General features: G+C 45.9%; 1 protein-coding gene across 1 annotated transcript in view; it reads right to left on the bottom strand.

Moving 5' to 3' along the window:
• Nucleotides 1–2,888: 2,888 nt before the first annotated feature.
• LOC141804805 (solute carrier organic anion transporter family member 5A1-like) overlaps nt 2,889–14,261 on the bottom strand; it is a 38,631-nt gene continuing 27,258 nt past the window's right edge. Inside the window, exons 6-9 of the mRNA XM_074689433.1 lie at nt 11,754–11,913; nt 10,567–10,811; nt 10,387–10,451; nt 2,889–6,519 (exon numbers count right to left, since the gene is read on the bottom strand). Coding sequence (XP_074545534.1) covers nt 5,987–6,519; nt 10,387–10,451; nt 10,567–10,811; nt 11,754–11,913 — 1,003 coding nt within the window. The 3' untranslated portion in view covers nt 2,889–5,986. The remainder of the gene's footprint in view (nt 6,520–10,386; nt 10,452–10,566; nt 10,812–11,753; nt 11,914–14,261) is intronic.

Consider the following 14,261-nt stretch of genomic DNA (forward strand, 5'->3'; position numbering starts at 1 on the left):
TTCCAAATTTTATTTTCTAACATCTTCAGACTTGCTTTAGCTAACCGCTAGGCTATCTTACAGTTAGCAACTTAGCTTTTCTGTGTCCGAACATTTGCCTTTAACTTATCGTTCCTACAAATGTGGCGGTAAGGGATCTTATACACGACCGTTAATCAGATTAAACATGTTGACGCTAAAAGTGAATTTTATCACAGGTGACAACAGAGGGCGTACACGACGTCATCGTTAGCAGCTAATCTTGTGCGCACAAGATAAGCAAAACTGAACTGTGAGCAAGTGTTTCCGCCTAATTTTAAGTAAAAATGACCTTATTGGATTTCTTCTGAGTCACAAAATCATCTTATTTCAAGATGTTAAAAAACTAAAATGACGTCAGAATCGCTTGAAATGAATAAAAACAGAAATTCAGACCTCATTTTTTTCTTTTAGCATCATAACTTACGTGATTTTTAATCTTTACTAAAAATAAGACGCTGGTAAACACTCGCTTGGATTTCAGTTTTTGCTGTGCTTTCAGGACACAAGAGGGCGCTTTTGATTTGATTTCGTTTGAGCGTCTGGAAACGATCAAACCTTCTCTTAAAACTGGAAATCCATGAGACGTCTTTTTGCAGGATTTGTCTGATCTTTGCCTGACTCCCACCCAGAAACACGATGGTTTGAGAGGTAAAAATCAGAGATAAAGTGGGCTCACTGAAGCTGAAAGAAGTGATGTTTTTAACATTTCACAGAGCAGGACTCAGGTGTCAGAGCGTCGTCTGTGGCAGTGGGTGACGAGAGGTGAAACAGCATCATGATGGAAACACAGGCACAGAGGAAACAGGCGTGGGTGGATGAGTGAGTCCCTTAGAGCTCGGCTGCAGTGAGCTCAGCTTTGTATTTGTTGTTTTCACCTAAAGAAACACCGTCCTGCCTTTTTTCAGACAGCATGTTCATCTGTTACCTGAAACTCAAACGTGACAGAAACAAACAAAGCTGGATGTAAAGTTTTAGCTGAAGTGTCTGTGCTCCAGACTCTAACCCAACCGCTCATTCGTGAACACACCGGATTAATTTTTAAAGACTCCTCAAACACAAATTCACTTTGAGTCTGAAAAACACAGAAACCCAGATTTGGAAGTGCTGTCTCTGCGTGCTGTCCCCTTTCTGCCCAGCAGGTGTCCTCAGAGGACAGGGCAGAGCAGGGATTAGTGGATGAGGTGATTCATGCTGCTGTGACTCTGCCGTCATGAGCTGCAGGCCGCTCTGGGGTCAGCGCTGCTTTAACTCATTAAAACAGAGGAATGCGGCGTGATCCCGACTCTGAAAGCTCAGAAATACCTTCAGCTAAAGCTCGGCAGAGGCATCAGAGTTCCCACTGTGAGCAGATATTTAACCCCTCCGACCACAGCTGCCTTACTCTGAGCTTACTGAGAGGATCTGACGGTGAATTCTCCTTTCTGAGCCGCGAGCTTCGGGTTCACTGATGTGGGAACACAACGACCTGATTGGTGAAGACAAACTGGAGGACAGGACATCTTTTATGACAATCTATGAGTCTAAAAAACAAGTTTAACTTCTCCTGAAGTCTCTGTGAGGACTTTCTGTTCGGCGTTGTTCACAGTGACACCTGTGGTCAGAATGGGTAGTGTTTTTTACGGGACAAAGTGAGCACTATCAGTCATTGATGGACTCATCTTTTTAACTCTACTTTTCTTTATTAATGACATCTTTTCCTACGATGCAAAGCAACAAGGAAATGATTTGTTTGTTCGTCTGATAATGTAATTTAAATCTGGAATTACGACTGAGCAAATGTATAAAAGTGAGACTGTTGAAAGTTGCTGACAGAATCCTCACAGAGACTTCAAAAACTATTTTTAAAAGAGATTTCACATCATGTCGAATAAAACCTGCCTGTCCGAGGTCTTTCCTCCTCATCCACACGAGCCGTTTCTCTCTGCAGAGCTGCAGGTTGGACTTCTTTTTGGTGAAGACTGTTTTTAGAAAAGAGTTTTAAAGACGGTTTGTAGCTCGTTTTTTTTACTTCACAGCAGAAACTGAAATCTAAGCAAGCGTTTGTCTTATACTCAGTAAAAATGTCTTATTTGACTCAATTTGAACCAGATTCACCCGATAAATCCAGAAAATGTTTAATTTCAAGATGCTAAAAGACGTAAGTGGTGACTGAATAGGGTCTGAAAGATGCACAAGGTTAGTTTCTTGTGTTGTCACAAAATCGACTTTATCTTCACAACAAAAAGAATAAAGTGTTTAGGGTTAGAAATTGTTAATGTGGTTTCTTATTTTAATTTGAATGAATTGATGAAAAAAAACAAAATCTAACAATTTGCAAAAATTGTAAAATTTTCAAAAAAAATTGCAAAAATTAAAAAAAAAAGAAATTTGAAATCAACATCGAAAAATTCAAAAATTTGTAAAAATGGTAAATTTTCCAAAAAATTGCAAAAAGAAAGAAAAAGAAATTTGAAAACAATGTCTAAAAACTCAAATATGTGCGAAAATTGTTAAGATTTTGAAAATAAAAAAAAATAAAAAAATTTGCAAAAAATGTTTAAAAAAAAACAAAAATTTGCAAAAATTGTAAAAATTGTAAAATTTGCAAAAAAATGCAAAAAAAATTAAAAAATTGGCAAAAAATGTTGAAAAATTCAAAATTTTGTAAAAAAAAATTTAAAATTTGCAAAAATTTTTACAAGTTTTTAAAATGTTCAAAAAAATTGCAAAAATTAAACAAAGAATCAAAAATATGCAAAAAAAATGTCAAAAAATCAAAATGTGGAAAGAAATTCACAAAATCTTTAAATTTGAAACATTTACAAAAAGTTTTGAAATGTCAAAATTTTGTTAAAATTTTAACCAATTTGTATTTTTCAAAATTTCTCATGGAGTCAAAGAGCCACAGCTTGCAGACCCTTTTTTTTCATCATTTGTTTTATTTTTGACTCCCTTTTTCTTACACCATTCATTTTTTTTTTCGTCTTTACAGATCCTGAATTGAGACACTTTTCTGGACTCGTCAGGTGATTGTGGCTGTTCTGTTGGATCGGTGGGAATGATCCGTAAAGTTTGCCTATCGTTGTTACGGTCTCTCGTCTTGCCTGTTAAGGGGACGTGTGAAAGCACCTTTGGACGTTCTGAGGCTTCACATCAGATCTCATGATCCACACCAGAGGTTTTGCCCAGCTGTCACGAAAAAGTGCAGACCTTTAATTTTTCCTGAGCATTTATTGATGGCTTCTTTTTTATCTGATGAAGATCATGTCACGTGACTGAAACCTCGAATACCGCTCGGTGGACGTTGAGGTTTCCGAGCTGGAGGATCCCAGTGAGCACTTTTTAACAGACCCAAACCCGGGTACAACATCAAGTCAGTCATGAAACAGTTTAGACTCTTCTCTACGGACGAGGAGATGATGCTGTGAAAGAAGAACAACCTTTGGAGTCTTAACTGGACCGTCAGTGAGTGAGATCACGGTGGAGGGTCGATGGTCTAAAAGTTCCTCCACCTTTTTGTTACGGACTGTGACACTGGCTTATCAATCGTTTCAGACTGGACTCACAGGAAACGCGACTTTAAAACTGCTGTTATCGGTGTCATGACCAAAATAAACCAGATGAGTCCCCGGGGCGGCTGAATCCCTGCTCCGGCAGGTCGCAGCAGGTAGGCAACCGCCCTTACGGTTAACTGTCAATTCATCGTAAGGCAGATTTAGTACGGGTCGGATCTGTAAAAACTGATCCTGTTTGTGTTTTCAGAACCAAACAAGCCCTTCTTGGTGGGCGGCGTGTAAGTCTGGCACCCCAAAGGAAGGGAGCCAAGAAGTGGGACGGTACGGGTCGGTAATTTGGGGACCTGTCCTGGCAATAGTCAAAGGAAATGCCACTAAATAGTTGCTGAACTGAACTGAACCGCTTGGTGGGAACAGGTCTGTTGGGTTGGGAATCCAGGGACCCCCTGGAGTGGAGGTGGACCTGATTCTTCCCACTGGGAGACTAATGAAACAGATTTCCTGGTCCAAACATCAAGGTTTCTTCAGAAGTGCTCACTGGGATCCGCCAACGATCGATGAAGTAAAACGTCGCCACCTGCAGGTCACAGGAAGCCGTGTGAACTCTGCTACGCTAAGTCTGGATAATTGTTTCTGCACAGCTCCAAAAGAGACAAATGAAACTTATCTGAGCTGATTTTTTACAGTGTAGTAGCTGCTCGTCGAAAACGACGGCGTTGAAAGTTTCTCTGCACGTTACCTACTCGGACTATCAGCTCGATACGGGGGCTGATCTAGAGCTAAAACACTTAGCGATTCATCGACTGTAAGATGTTAAAGGTTTCTGTTTCTTCTTAAAGCTCCTGTGAGGTGTGAACAGCCTGACACTGAAGCAGCGCCTCCGTGTGGCCAACAGACGAACCATCGGGGTGGAGCTCGATGGTTTCTGCTCAGTGGGGTCGGCGCCATGGATCTGACAAACCACGGCTGAAACGGCTTGTTTGTTCATTTTCTGATGTTAAAAATAAAAAAGGAGGGATTTAACACAAAGAAAACACTGTTTTTAAACATCCACCACAGGGGGGCGCCAAAATCAACACAAGCCCTGGCTCCTCACAGGAGCTTTAACGTGAGAAATCACTTTTCTTTGAGAATAACTGACAGAATAACAGACAGAAGATCTAACTATGGGCTCCTCTGAGGAATCAGGAAGGGCATCTTTTCACCAATTTCTCTCTTTGATAAAAATCGATTTGTTTTTGGAATAATCAGAAAAATCACAGAGAGGAAACAATCAGCAGCTGCAGCTCGACAGTGGACTAAAAACAGTGATTTCACTACGTTTCTAAACTGGAAAAGTTCCTTCCCAGGTCCCAAACTTCCTGCGCCATCGACCATGTGGAGTAGAAAAGAGCTAAAGCTATTTTTCAGCGAGAATTACCCATAATTCACTGGGACTACTGTGTGTCACTCAGAGCAGGAAGCTGGCTCAGGATCCAGACAGACGGCTACGCTAAGACGTGACGCGTGGTGATGATGGTTTCTCCGCCGGATGCCTGGAGGTGACTCGTCCCCGCAGGAATGTGATCAGGAGGGAAACGCCGATCCTGTCTGTTCTTTTTTTCCAGTTTCACTCCTGATCAGGGCGCCGAGTCAGGAGGGACGCGGCGCCGATGTATGGACGCTTTGTATGGAGCTGGCCAAAGCCAAACAATCCGACTTCCAGCGGTAATACTACGTGTCATTGTGAGCAACAAAAGGCCGTCATGGGACAGGAATGCTCGGCCAGCGCCAAGCTGCTTAGCCCAGTGACCCGCTGTCCGCTCGCCCCTTTCCAAGAGTTTAACCCCGAAGAAACCAGCGCAGGGAACAGAGGAGGGACGACGAGGAGTGTTTTCACATAGCACCATGCCATCGGTTTCCAGTTCTCAACACCTGTCAGCGTGTGGCGCTCCCAAAGCCAGTTTGTCCTGTGATATGTGGCGTCCAGGAAACGACAAACACACGATGGAGAAACACCAACGAAGAAGAAAGAGCACGCAGACGTGAGGTGACGGGGAGGCAGGAGGATGGTGGAGCTGAGGTATCTGACTCTGTCCTACGTGTGTGTGTGTGTGTGTGTGTGTGTGTGTGTGTGTGACCTGTACATGTGAGGAGCGTGCTGACAGAAGGCACATGTTGCCGCGGTGACGGGGGAGGGGGGGTGTATGAGTGATGGATTCTCCCCCATCCACAGTCAGGAAGCGGCGCCTTTGTCCGCTCGCCGCCGCCAGCTGCTGCCGGGTCACAAAGAAAACACCCGCAGCGCTAAACGTTTCGCACGCTGCGGGTTCAGAGTCAGGGTTTCTGTGGCGGCTCAGTCCAGGACCCAGAGAGTCCGGCGAGGGTTTGAGGATGAGAGCAGGACCCCGTGTGATGATGGCGCCTGTGACAGCGGCTGAGACCAGCTGAGTGGGTTCAGAGAAACGTCCTGGACCGGCTGACCCAGAGACTCAGGCCCGGACCGAGACCTGCTCCAGCGAGCGCGCCGGCTCAGGAGCAGGAGCAGAAGCAGGCGGCGCTGCGGGCGCCGGCGCAGCAGGAGGGGGAGGAGTTATTGCCTTGAGCTCGTTCCCGGGGCAGCTCTGGGTGCTGATGCCACGGTTGAGGGCGCCGGCGCGCGGCGGGCCGTTGGCGGGCAGCGCGTTGGGGTCGGTCCTGGGGATGTTGACGGGGCAGGAGCGTGTGCGGGCGTGGCCTTTGTGCCCGCCGGGGTGGCAGACGAGGCTGCCCACGGTGTCCACGGGCGACAGGTGGCGCTTGAGCCAGCGCTCCACCCGCTCCTCTTTGTACTTGATGGAGTACCAGGTGAGGAAGATGAAGAGGAAGCCCAGGAACTTGAGGCTGGCGGCGAGGCCGAAGTAGACGAAGCGCAGGGAGGTGACGTCATACTCCCAGCACGAGCCGCTGACGCCACAGTCCTGCTGCCACAACATGCAGGTGGTGTCGATGACGGCGCCGAAGTAGATGGGCGTGGGGATGTAGGCTGGAGAGACAGACAGGAAGGAGAGACAGACAGGAAGGAGACAGACAGGAAGGAGACAGACAGGAAGAAGAGAGACAGGAAGGAGAGAGACAGACAGGAAGGAGACAGACAGAGAGGAAGGAGAGAGACAGACAGGAAGGAGAGACAGACAGGAAGGAGAGAGACAGGAAGGAGAGACAGACAGGAAGGAGAGACAGACAGGAAGGAGACAGACAGGAAGGAGAGACAGACAGGAAGGAGAGAGACAGGAAGGAGAGACAGGAAGGAGACAGACAGGAAGGAGAGAGACAGACAGGAAGAAGAGAGACAGGAAGGAGAGACAGACAGGAAGGAGAGACAGACAGGAAGGAGAGAGACAGGAAGGAGAGACAGACAGGAAGGAGAGACAGACAGGAAGGAGAGAGACAGACAGGAAGGAGAGACAGACAGGAAGGAGACAGACAGGAAGGAGACAGACAGGAAGGAGACAGACAGGAAGGAGAGACAGACAGGAAGAAGAGAGACAGGAAGGAGAGACAGACAGGAAGGAGAGACAGACAGGAAGGAGAGACAGACAGGAAGGAGAGACAGGAAGGAAGGAGACAGGAAGGAGAGACAGACAGGAAGGAGAGACAGACAGGAAGGAGACAGACAGGAAGGAGACAGACAGGAAGGAGACAGACAGGAAGGAGAGACAGACAGGAAGGAGAGACAGACAGGAAGGAGACAGACAGGAAGGAGAGAGACAGACAGGAAGGAGAGACAGACAGGAAGGAGAGAGACAGGAAGGAGAGACAGACAGGAAGGAGAGACAGACAGGAAGGAGACAGACAGGAAGGAGAGACAGACAGGAAGGAGAGAGACAGGAAGGAGAGACAGGAAGGAGACAGACAGGAAGGAGAGAGACAGACAGGAAGAAGAGAGACAGGAAGGAGAGACAGACAGGAAGGAGAGACAGACAGGAAGGAGAGAGACAGGAAGGAGACAGACAGGAAGGAGACAGACAGGAAGGAGAGACAGACAGGAAGGAGAGACAGACAGGAAGGAGAGAGACAGACAGGAAGGAGAGACAGACAGGAAGGAGAGACAGACAGGAAGGAGAGACAGACAGGAAGGAGACAGACAGGAAGGAGACAGACAGGAAGGAGACAGACAGGAAGGAGAGACAGACAGGAAGAAGAGAGACAGGAAGGAGAGACAGACAGGAAGGAGAGACAGACAGGAAGGAGAGACAGACAGGAAGGAGAGACAGGAAGGAAGGAGACAGGAAGGAGAGACAGACAGGAAGGAGAGACAGACAGGAAGGAGACAGACAGGAAGGAGACAGACAGGAAGGAGACAGACAGGAAGGAGAGACAGACAGGAAGGAGAGACAGACAGGAAGGAGACAGACAGGAAGGAGACAGACAGGAAGGAGACAGACAGGAAGGAGAGACAGACAGGAAGAAGAGAGACAGGAAGGAGAGACAGACAGGAAGGAGAGACAGACAGGAAGGAGAGAGACAGACAGGAAGGAGAGACAGACAGGAAGGAGAGAGACAGGAAGGAGAGACAGACAGGAAGGAGAGACAGACAGGAAGGAGACAGACAGGAAGGAGAGACAGACAGGAAGGAGAGAGACAGGAAGGAGAGACAGGAAGGAGACAGACAGGAAGGAGAGAGACAGACAGGAAGAAGAGAGACAGGAAGGAGAGACAGACAGGAAGGAGAGACAGACAGGAAGGAGAGAGACAGGAAGGAGAGACAGACAGGAAGGAGAGACAGACAGGAAGGAGACAGACAGGAAGGAGAGACAGACAGGAAGGAGAGAGACAGGAAGGAGAGACAGGAAGGAGACAGACAGGAAGGAGAGAGACAGACAGGAAGAAGAGAGACAGGAAGGAGAGACAGACAGGAAGGAGAGACAGACAGGAAGGAGAGAGACAGGAAGGAGACAGACAGGAAGGAGACAGACAGGAAGGAGAGACAGACAGGAAGGAGAGACAGACAGGAAGGAGAGAGACAGACAGGAAGGAGAGACAGACAGGAAGGAGAGACAGACAGGAAGGAGAGACAGACAGGAAGGAGACAGACAGGAAGGAGACAGACAGGAAGGAGAGACAGACAGGAAGGAGAGAGACAGGAAGGAGAGACAGACAGGAAGGAGAGACAGACAGGAAGGAGAGACAGACAGGAAGGAGAGACAGGAAGGAAGGAGACAGGAAGGAGAGACAGACAGGAAGGAGAGACAGACAGGAAGGAGACAGACAGGAAGGAGACAGACAGGAAGGAGACAGACAGGAAGGAGAGACAGACAGGAAGGAGAGACAGACAGGAAGGAGAGACAGACAGGAAGGAGACAGACAGGAAGGAGACAGACAGGAAGGAGACAGACAGGAAGGAGAGACAGACAGGAAGAAGAGAGACAGGAAGGAGAGACAGACAGGAAGGAGAGACAGACAGGAAGGAGAGAGACAGACAGGAAGGAGAGACAGACAGGAAGGAGAGAGACAGGAAGGAGAGACAGACAGGAAGGAGAGACAGACAGGAAGGAGACAGACAGGAAGGAGAGACAGACAGGAAGGAGAGAGACAGGAAGGAGAGACAGGAAGGAGACAGACAGGAAGGAGAGAGACAGACAGGAAGAAGAGAGACAGGAAGGAGAGACAGACAGGAAGGAGAGACAGACAGGAAGGAGAGAGACAGGAAGGAGACAGACAGGAAGGAGACAGACAGGAAGGAGAGACAGACAGGAAGGAGAGACAGACAGGAAGGAGAGAGACAGACAGGAAGGAGAGACAGACAGGAAGGAGAGACAGACAGGAAGGAGAGACAGACAGGAAGGAGACAGACAGGAAGGAGACAGACAGGAAGGAGACAGACAGGAAGGAGAGACAGACAGGAAGAAGAGAGACAGGAAGGAGAGACAGACAGGAAGGAGAGACAGACAGGAAGGAGAGACAGACAGGAAGGAGAGACAGGAAGGAAGGAGACAGGAAGGAGAGACAGACAGGAAGGAGAGACAGACAGGAAGGAGACAGACAGGAAGGAGACAGACAGGAAGGAGACAGACAGGAAGGAGAGACAGACAGGAAGGAGAGACAGACAGGAAGGAGAGACAGACAGGAAGGAGACAGACAGGAAGGAGACAGACAGGAAGGAGACAGACAGGAAGGAGACAGACAGGAAGGAGAGACAGACAGGAAGAAGAGAGACAGGAAGGAGAGACAGACAGGAAGGAGAGACAGACAGGAAGGAGAGAGACAGACAGGAAGGAGAGACAGACAGGAAGGAGAGACAGACAGGAAGGAGAGACAGACAGGAAGGAGAGACAGGAAGGAGACAGACAGGAAGGAGAGAGACAGACAGGAAGGAGAGACAGACAGGAAGGAGAGACAGGAAGGAGAGACAGGAAGGAGAGAGACAGGAAGGAGAGACAGGAAGGAGAGACAGGAAGGAGAGAGACAGGAAGGAGAGACAAACAGGAAGGAGAGAGACAGAAAGGAGTGACAGACAGGAAGGAGAGACAGGAAGGAGAGAGACACACAGGGAGGAGAGACAGACAGGGAGGAGAGACAGACAGGAAGGAGAGACAGACAGGAAGGAGAGACAGACAGGTTAAAACACTCAGAGAGCAGAAGAAGACGAGTTTCCTCTCCCTGCGCTTAAACACCTGAGCCTACATTTCCCATAATGCAGCAGCTCGCCCCCTGACCCCTGCTCAGCTAATGCACACGTCTGGTTTGTCACTGATGGACTAAGCTCCGCCCTCAGACAGCCGGCATTAAATCAGCTGACTCTCATCCTCAGAGTGGTTTAACGGACGGACGCTGATGACCTCACAGAACTCGCTGCTCGTCAGGGTGAAACAGGAAACGATCAAAGCTTTGAGGATTAAAATCGTCTCACCGAGAGTCCTGAGGAGAACAAACTGCATTCCCAGAGCGAACGGTCGTTCCTGCTCCGCCACAGACCTGCAGCAAAACACAGAGGGTATCTTCATCATCTTCATCATCATCGTCATCATCATCGTCATCATCGTCATGAAATCAAACACGAAGCTGACCGGCGCCCGGGCTGCGGCCGTACCTGAGCGTGACGATGATGGCGGAGGGCTGGGCGCAGGCAGTGATGAGCGTGACGATGAAGAGGAAGATGAGGAAGGGGATGAGGGTGCTGCAGGTGCGGTCGCACTTCCCCGACACGGCGTAGCCGTTCTCGTTCAGGTAGGTCTTGACGATGACGAGCTGCAGCTGGTTGCTGCCCTGACCGCTGGACGACGGCGTGATGACCTGTCGGCTCTGGACGCAGGCGCAGTCGGAGTAGTTACGGATCTGAAGGAGAGGAAACGTGAAAACTTCAGATTAAAAACAAAGAGGACGAAAAACATGAACTGAACTCTGGCTCCTCTTCCAGTTTCTGTTTGTTCAACGTGGACGAGCAGAAATGAGTCAACAAGTCACAAACTTTTAAAAAGAAACAAAAAAAATTTGTCGGAAAAACGACACAAACATGGAAAATGAAAAATCAGAAACGAAAGGAAAGAAAACGAAAAAAAAAGTTAGATAAAAAAGAAAAGATTCTCTGAGAATAAAGTTTGTGTGAACAAGAAACAAGTTTTTAAGAAATCTGGAATTTAAAAAAGTCCTGCATGTTCAAAAATGATAAATAAACAAATAAAAAATTAAATAAATAAATAAATAGTAGAGAGGAAGAAAACCAAACAAAACATAAAGGATAAATCTATGTAAAAAATAACTGACTTTATAATAAAAAATGAAATCAAGAAGAAATAAATCAGGAATGCTAGAAAATAAAAAAACAAAAAAAAATCTGTGGTTAAAAAAAAAAAAAAAAAGTGACCTTATAATGGAAGAAAAATAAAATTTGGAGGAAAAAAGAAATCAAGACAAATTAGTCACAAATGTTAAAAAACAAACAAACAAAAAATTATAACACGGGAGGAAAAAAATTAGAATTTTTTAAAAATTAAAAAGAAAATGTGAGAAAAACAATGGAAGGTGGAAAACATTGAAGTTTGAGAGTAAAAAATATTTGATGAGGACAAAAAAAATACACAAATCTTTGAGAAATAAGGAGCAATAAATCTTTAATGTTGAGGAAAATCTTGGGCAAAAATCTCTGAGAAAAAAAGGAAATTTTTCAGAAAAATGACAAACTGGGAAAAATATCTGTGAGAATCAGAACAATTTTATGAGCGTAGGTAAAAAATGTAAAAAAAGACTGATGTCATGGAGGTCGTTGGCCGATCTTACCCCCGTGCTGTCGTTAGCCACGCTGCTGCAGCCGGCCAGGCACGGGTTGAAGTAGGTGATGCCGTCAGAGCCGCAGACCGGGGCGTACTCGTGGATCTTACAGCCACAGTTCACGTTACAGCCCCCGGTGAGGTTCCTCTGGGTCATGGTGAGGGTCGGTCTGAGGAGGAGACACACACACACACGGTTTGAGATCAACAGGTTGGAGATTTAAAGAGACAGTAACATTAAACTCTCACAGCATCTCTGGTTGGTTCAGGTCAGACGGTAGAGCAGGCGCGAGGAGAGGAGAGGAGAGGAGAGGAGAGGAGAGGAGAGGAGAGGAGAGGAGAGGAGAGGAGAGAGGAGAGAGGAGAGGAGAGGAGAGGAGAGGAGAGGAGAGGAGAGGAGAGGAGAGGAGAGGAGAGGAGAGGAGAGGAGAGGAGAGGAGGAGAGGAGAGGAACAGAGAGGAGAGGAACAGAGAGGAGAGGAGAGGAGAGGAGAGGAGAGGAGAGGAGAGGAGAGGAACAGAGAGGAGAGGAGAGGAGAGGAGAGGAGAGGAGGAGAGGAGAGGAGAGGAGAGGAGAGGAGAGGAGAGGAGAGGAGAGGAGGAGAGGAGAGGAGAGGAGAGGAGAGGAGAGAAGAGGAACAGAGAGGAGAAAGAAAAGGATAAAAAAAGACAAAACAGGAAAAAGAGAGAAACAGGCAGACAGACAGACAGACAGTGAAACAGACAGACAGACAGACAGACACACAGACAGACAGGCAGACAGACAGACAGACAGACAGACAGACAGACAGACAGACAGGCAGGCAGACAGACAGACAGACAGACAGACAGACAGACAGACAGACAGACAGGCAGACAGGCAGACAGACAGACGTGTGGAGAGATATTAAAATCTCGGAGAAAGACAAAGCAGAGGACTCGGGGCCGTCAGCCAAAGATCCTCTCCTCCCAGCTGTCCTTGGACGTTTTCCACGGTTGCCATGTAATCGCCATCAGGGACACGGCGTCCAAAAGACGACGCCTCCGTTTTCTGGCTCGCTCTGCGTCATCCTGCACCCATCTGATCGCTCGCCCTCCCCTCTGACACCGGCCACAGATAAAAACCGCCGCTGACGGCGTCACACCGGGAAACGGTCTGATGGAGGGAAGGCCAAACTGCCATCGTCTCTGAGAGGTGAGAGCTCACACTGACCCCGTCAGGTCTGAAGGTTTCACCACCGACTGACACAAGCAACAGTTTCCTTTCTCATTAATACACAAGTTCATCACCTCAAACATTCCCTTTCTTAAAAAACCTGCAGTTTGTAATCAAGAAATTTTAATTTTAAATTTTGAAAAAAAAAAAAAAATTTGAACTTTTTCAACCTTTCCAAAGTTCCCAAATGTTTTATTTTGTAAACTTTCATATTTGTGGTTTTCTTTCTTACAAACCAGCGAGTTAATGATCTCAGAAATCCATTTTTTTCAAAAATCTCATTTTTTTCCATCTTAAAATTTTTTAGCTTTTTTTGGAATATGACAAGTTTGCAATCTTTTTTTTTTTTTTGGTATAAAAAAAAAAGATTTACAATCTTAAAGACATTTCTCACATAACTTTTTTTTACAAAAATTGAGAAAGTTTAAAATCTCCAAATTATGAAACCTCTGGCGGACAACTTTCGGTCATGTTTGTGGTTTCCTTAATTTTTTGTTTTTTGAAATCTTTAGATTTATTTTTTTGAAACCTCCCAAATGTAATTTTTAAAACAAATTCGGTTCTGGGAATCTCTGAAGAGTGCGTTTTCTCTTTTTATGCTAAAGAAGCAAGTTTAAAATCTCAAAACAGTTCTCATTTTTTCAAAAAACAACAACAAAAGAATGTTTGAATTTTCCGAAATTTGCACCCTTCTGCTGACTAATTTGAGACTTTGAAATCTGATAAATTTGAGTTTGCAATCTCAGAAGTTTGCAAGAATTGACTTCCATAAAGAACTTCTATTCCCACAAAAATTATGAGCCTGATTTTTTTTTTTTTCAAAAATGTGAAATTTTCACAAATATTCAACTTAATGATCAAACTGATTTGCACTTGTCTTACCAATGATTCAGAGTTTTTCTCAAACTGCCTAACAATGATATGCAAGTTTCAGACGTTTCTTATAAAACATTTGCTTACAAATGAGTCCAAAAAAAAAATCTGTGGTAAAAAAGGAAAAAAAAAGAAAATATTAAATCTGGACGAAAAAATTCCAGTGTCTTTGAGAATAAAGAAGCAAACATAATGGAAGAAAGGAAAAATTGGACAAATTAATATAAAATCCAAAAATGAAGAAAAAAAAGCTATAAAAAAATCTTGGGTTAATATAGTCAACAAATGGTTAAATATTTTTTAAATCTAACCATTTTGACTGATGGTTTAAGAAAATCAGAGATCCAGTGTTTGAAATTATTATGATATTTCAACAACTCATAAATCAATGACAGGAAGTGACTCTCTCTCTACGCTGACGACTCTCTGATCTGCTCGGCGTTCACTCGT

The sequence above is a fragment of the Halichoeres trimaculatus genome, unplaced genomic scaffold, assembly GCF_033239565.1.
Source record: "Halichoeres trimaculatus isolate MK-OKI-2021-1 unplaced genomic scaffold, fHalTri1.1 fHalTri1_scaffold_15, whole genome shotgun sequence".
Lineage (NCBI taxonomy): Eukaryota > Metazoa > Chordata > Actinopteri > Labriformes > Labridae > Halichoeres > Halichoeres trimaculatus.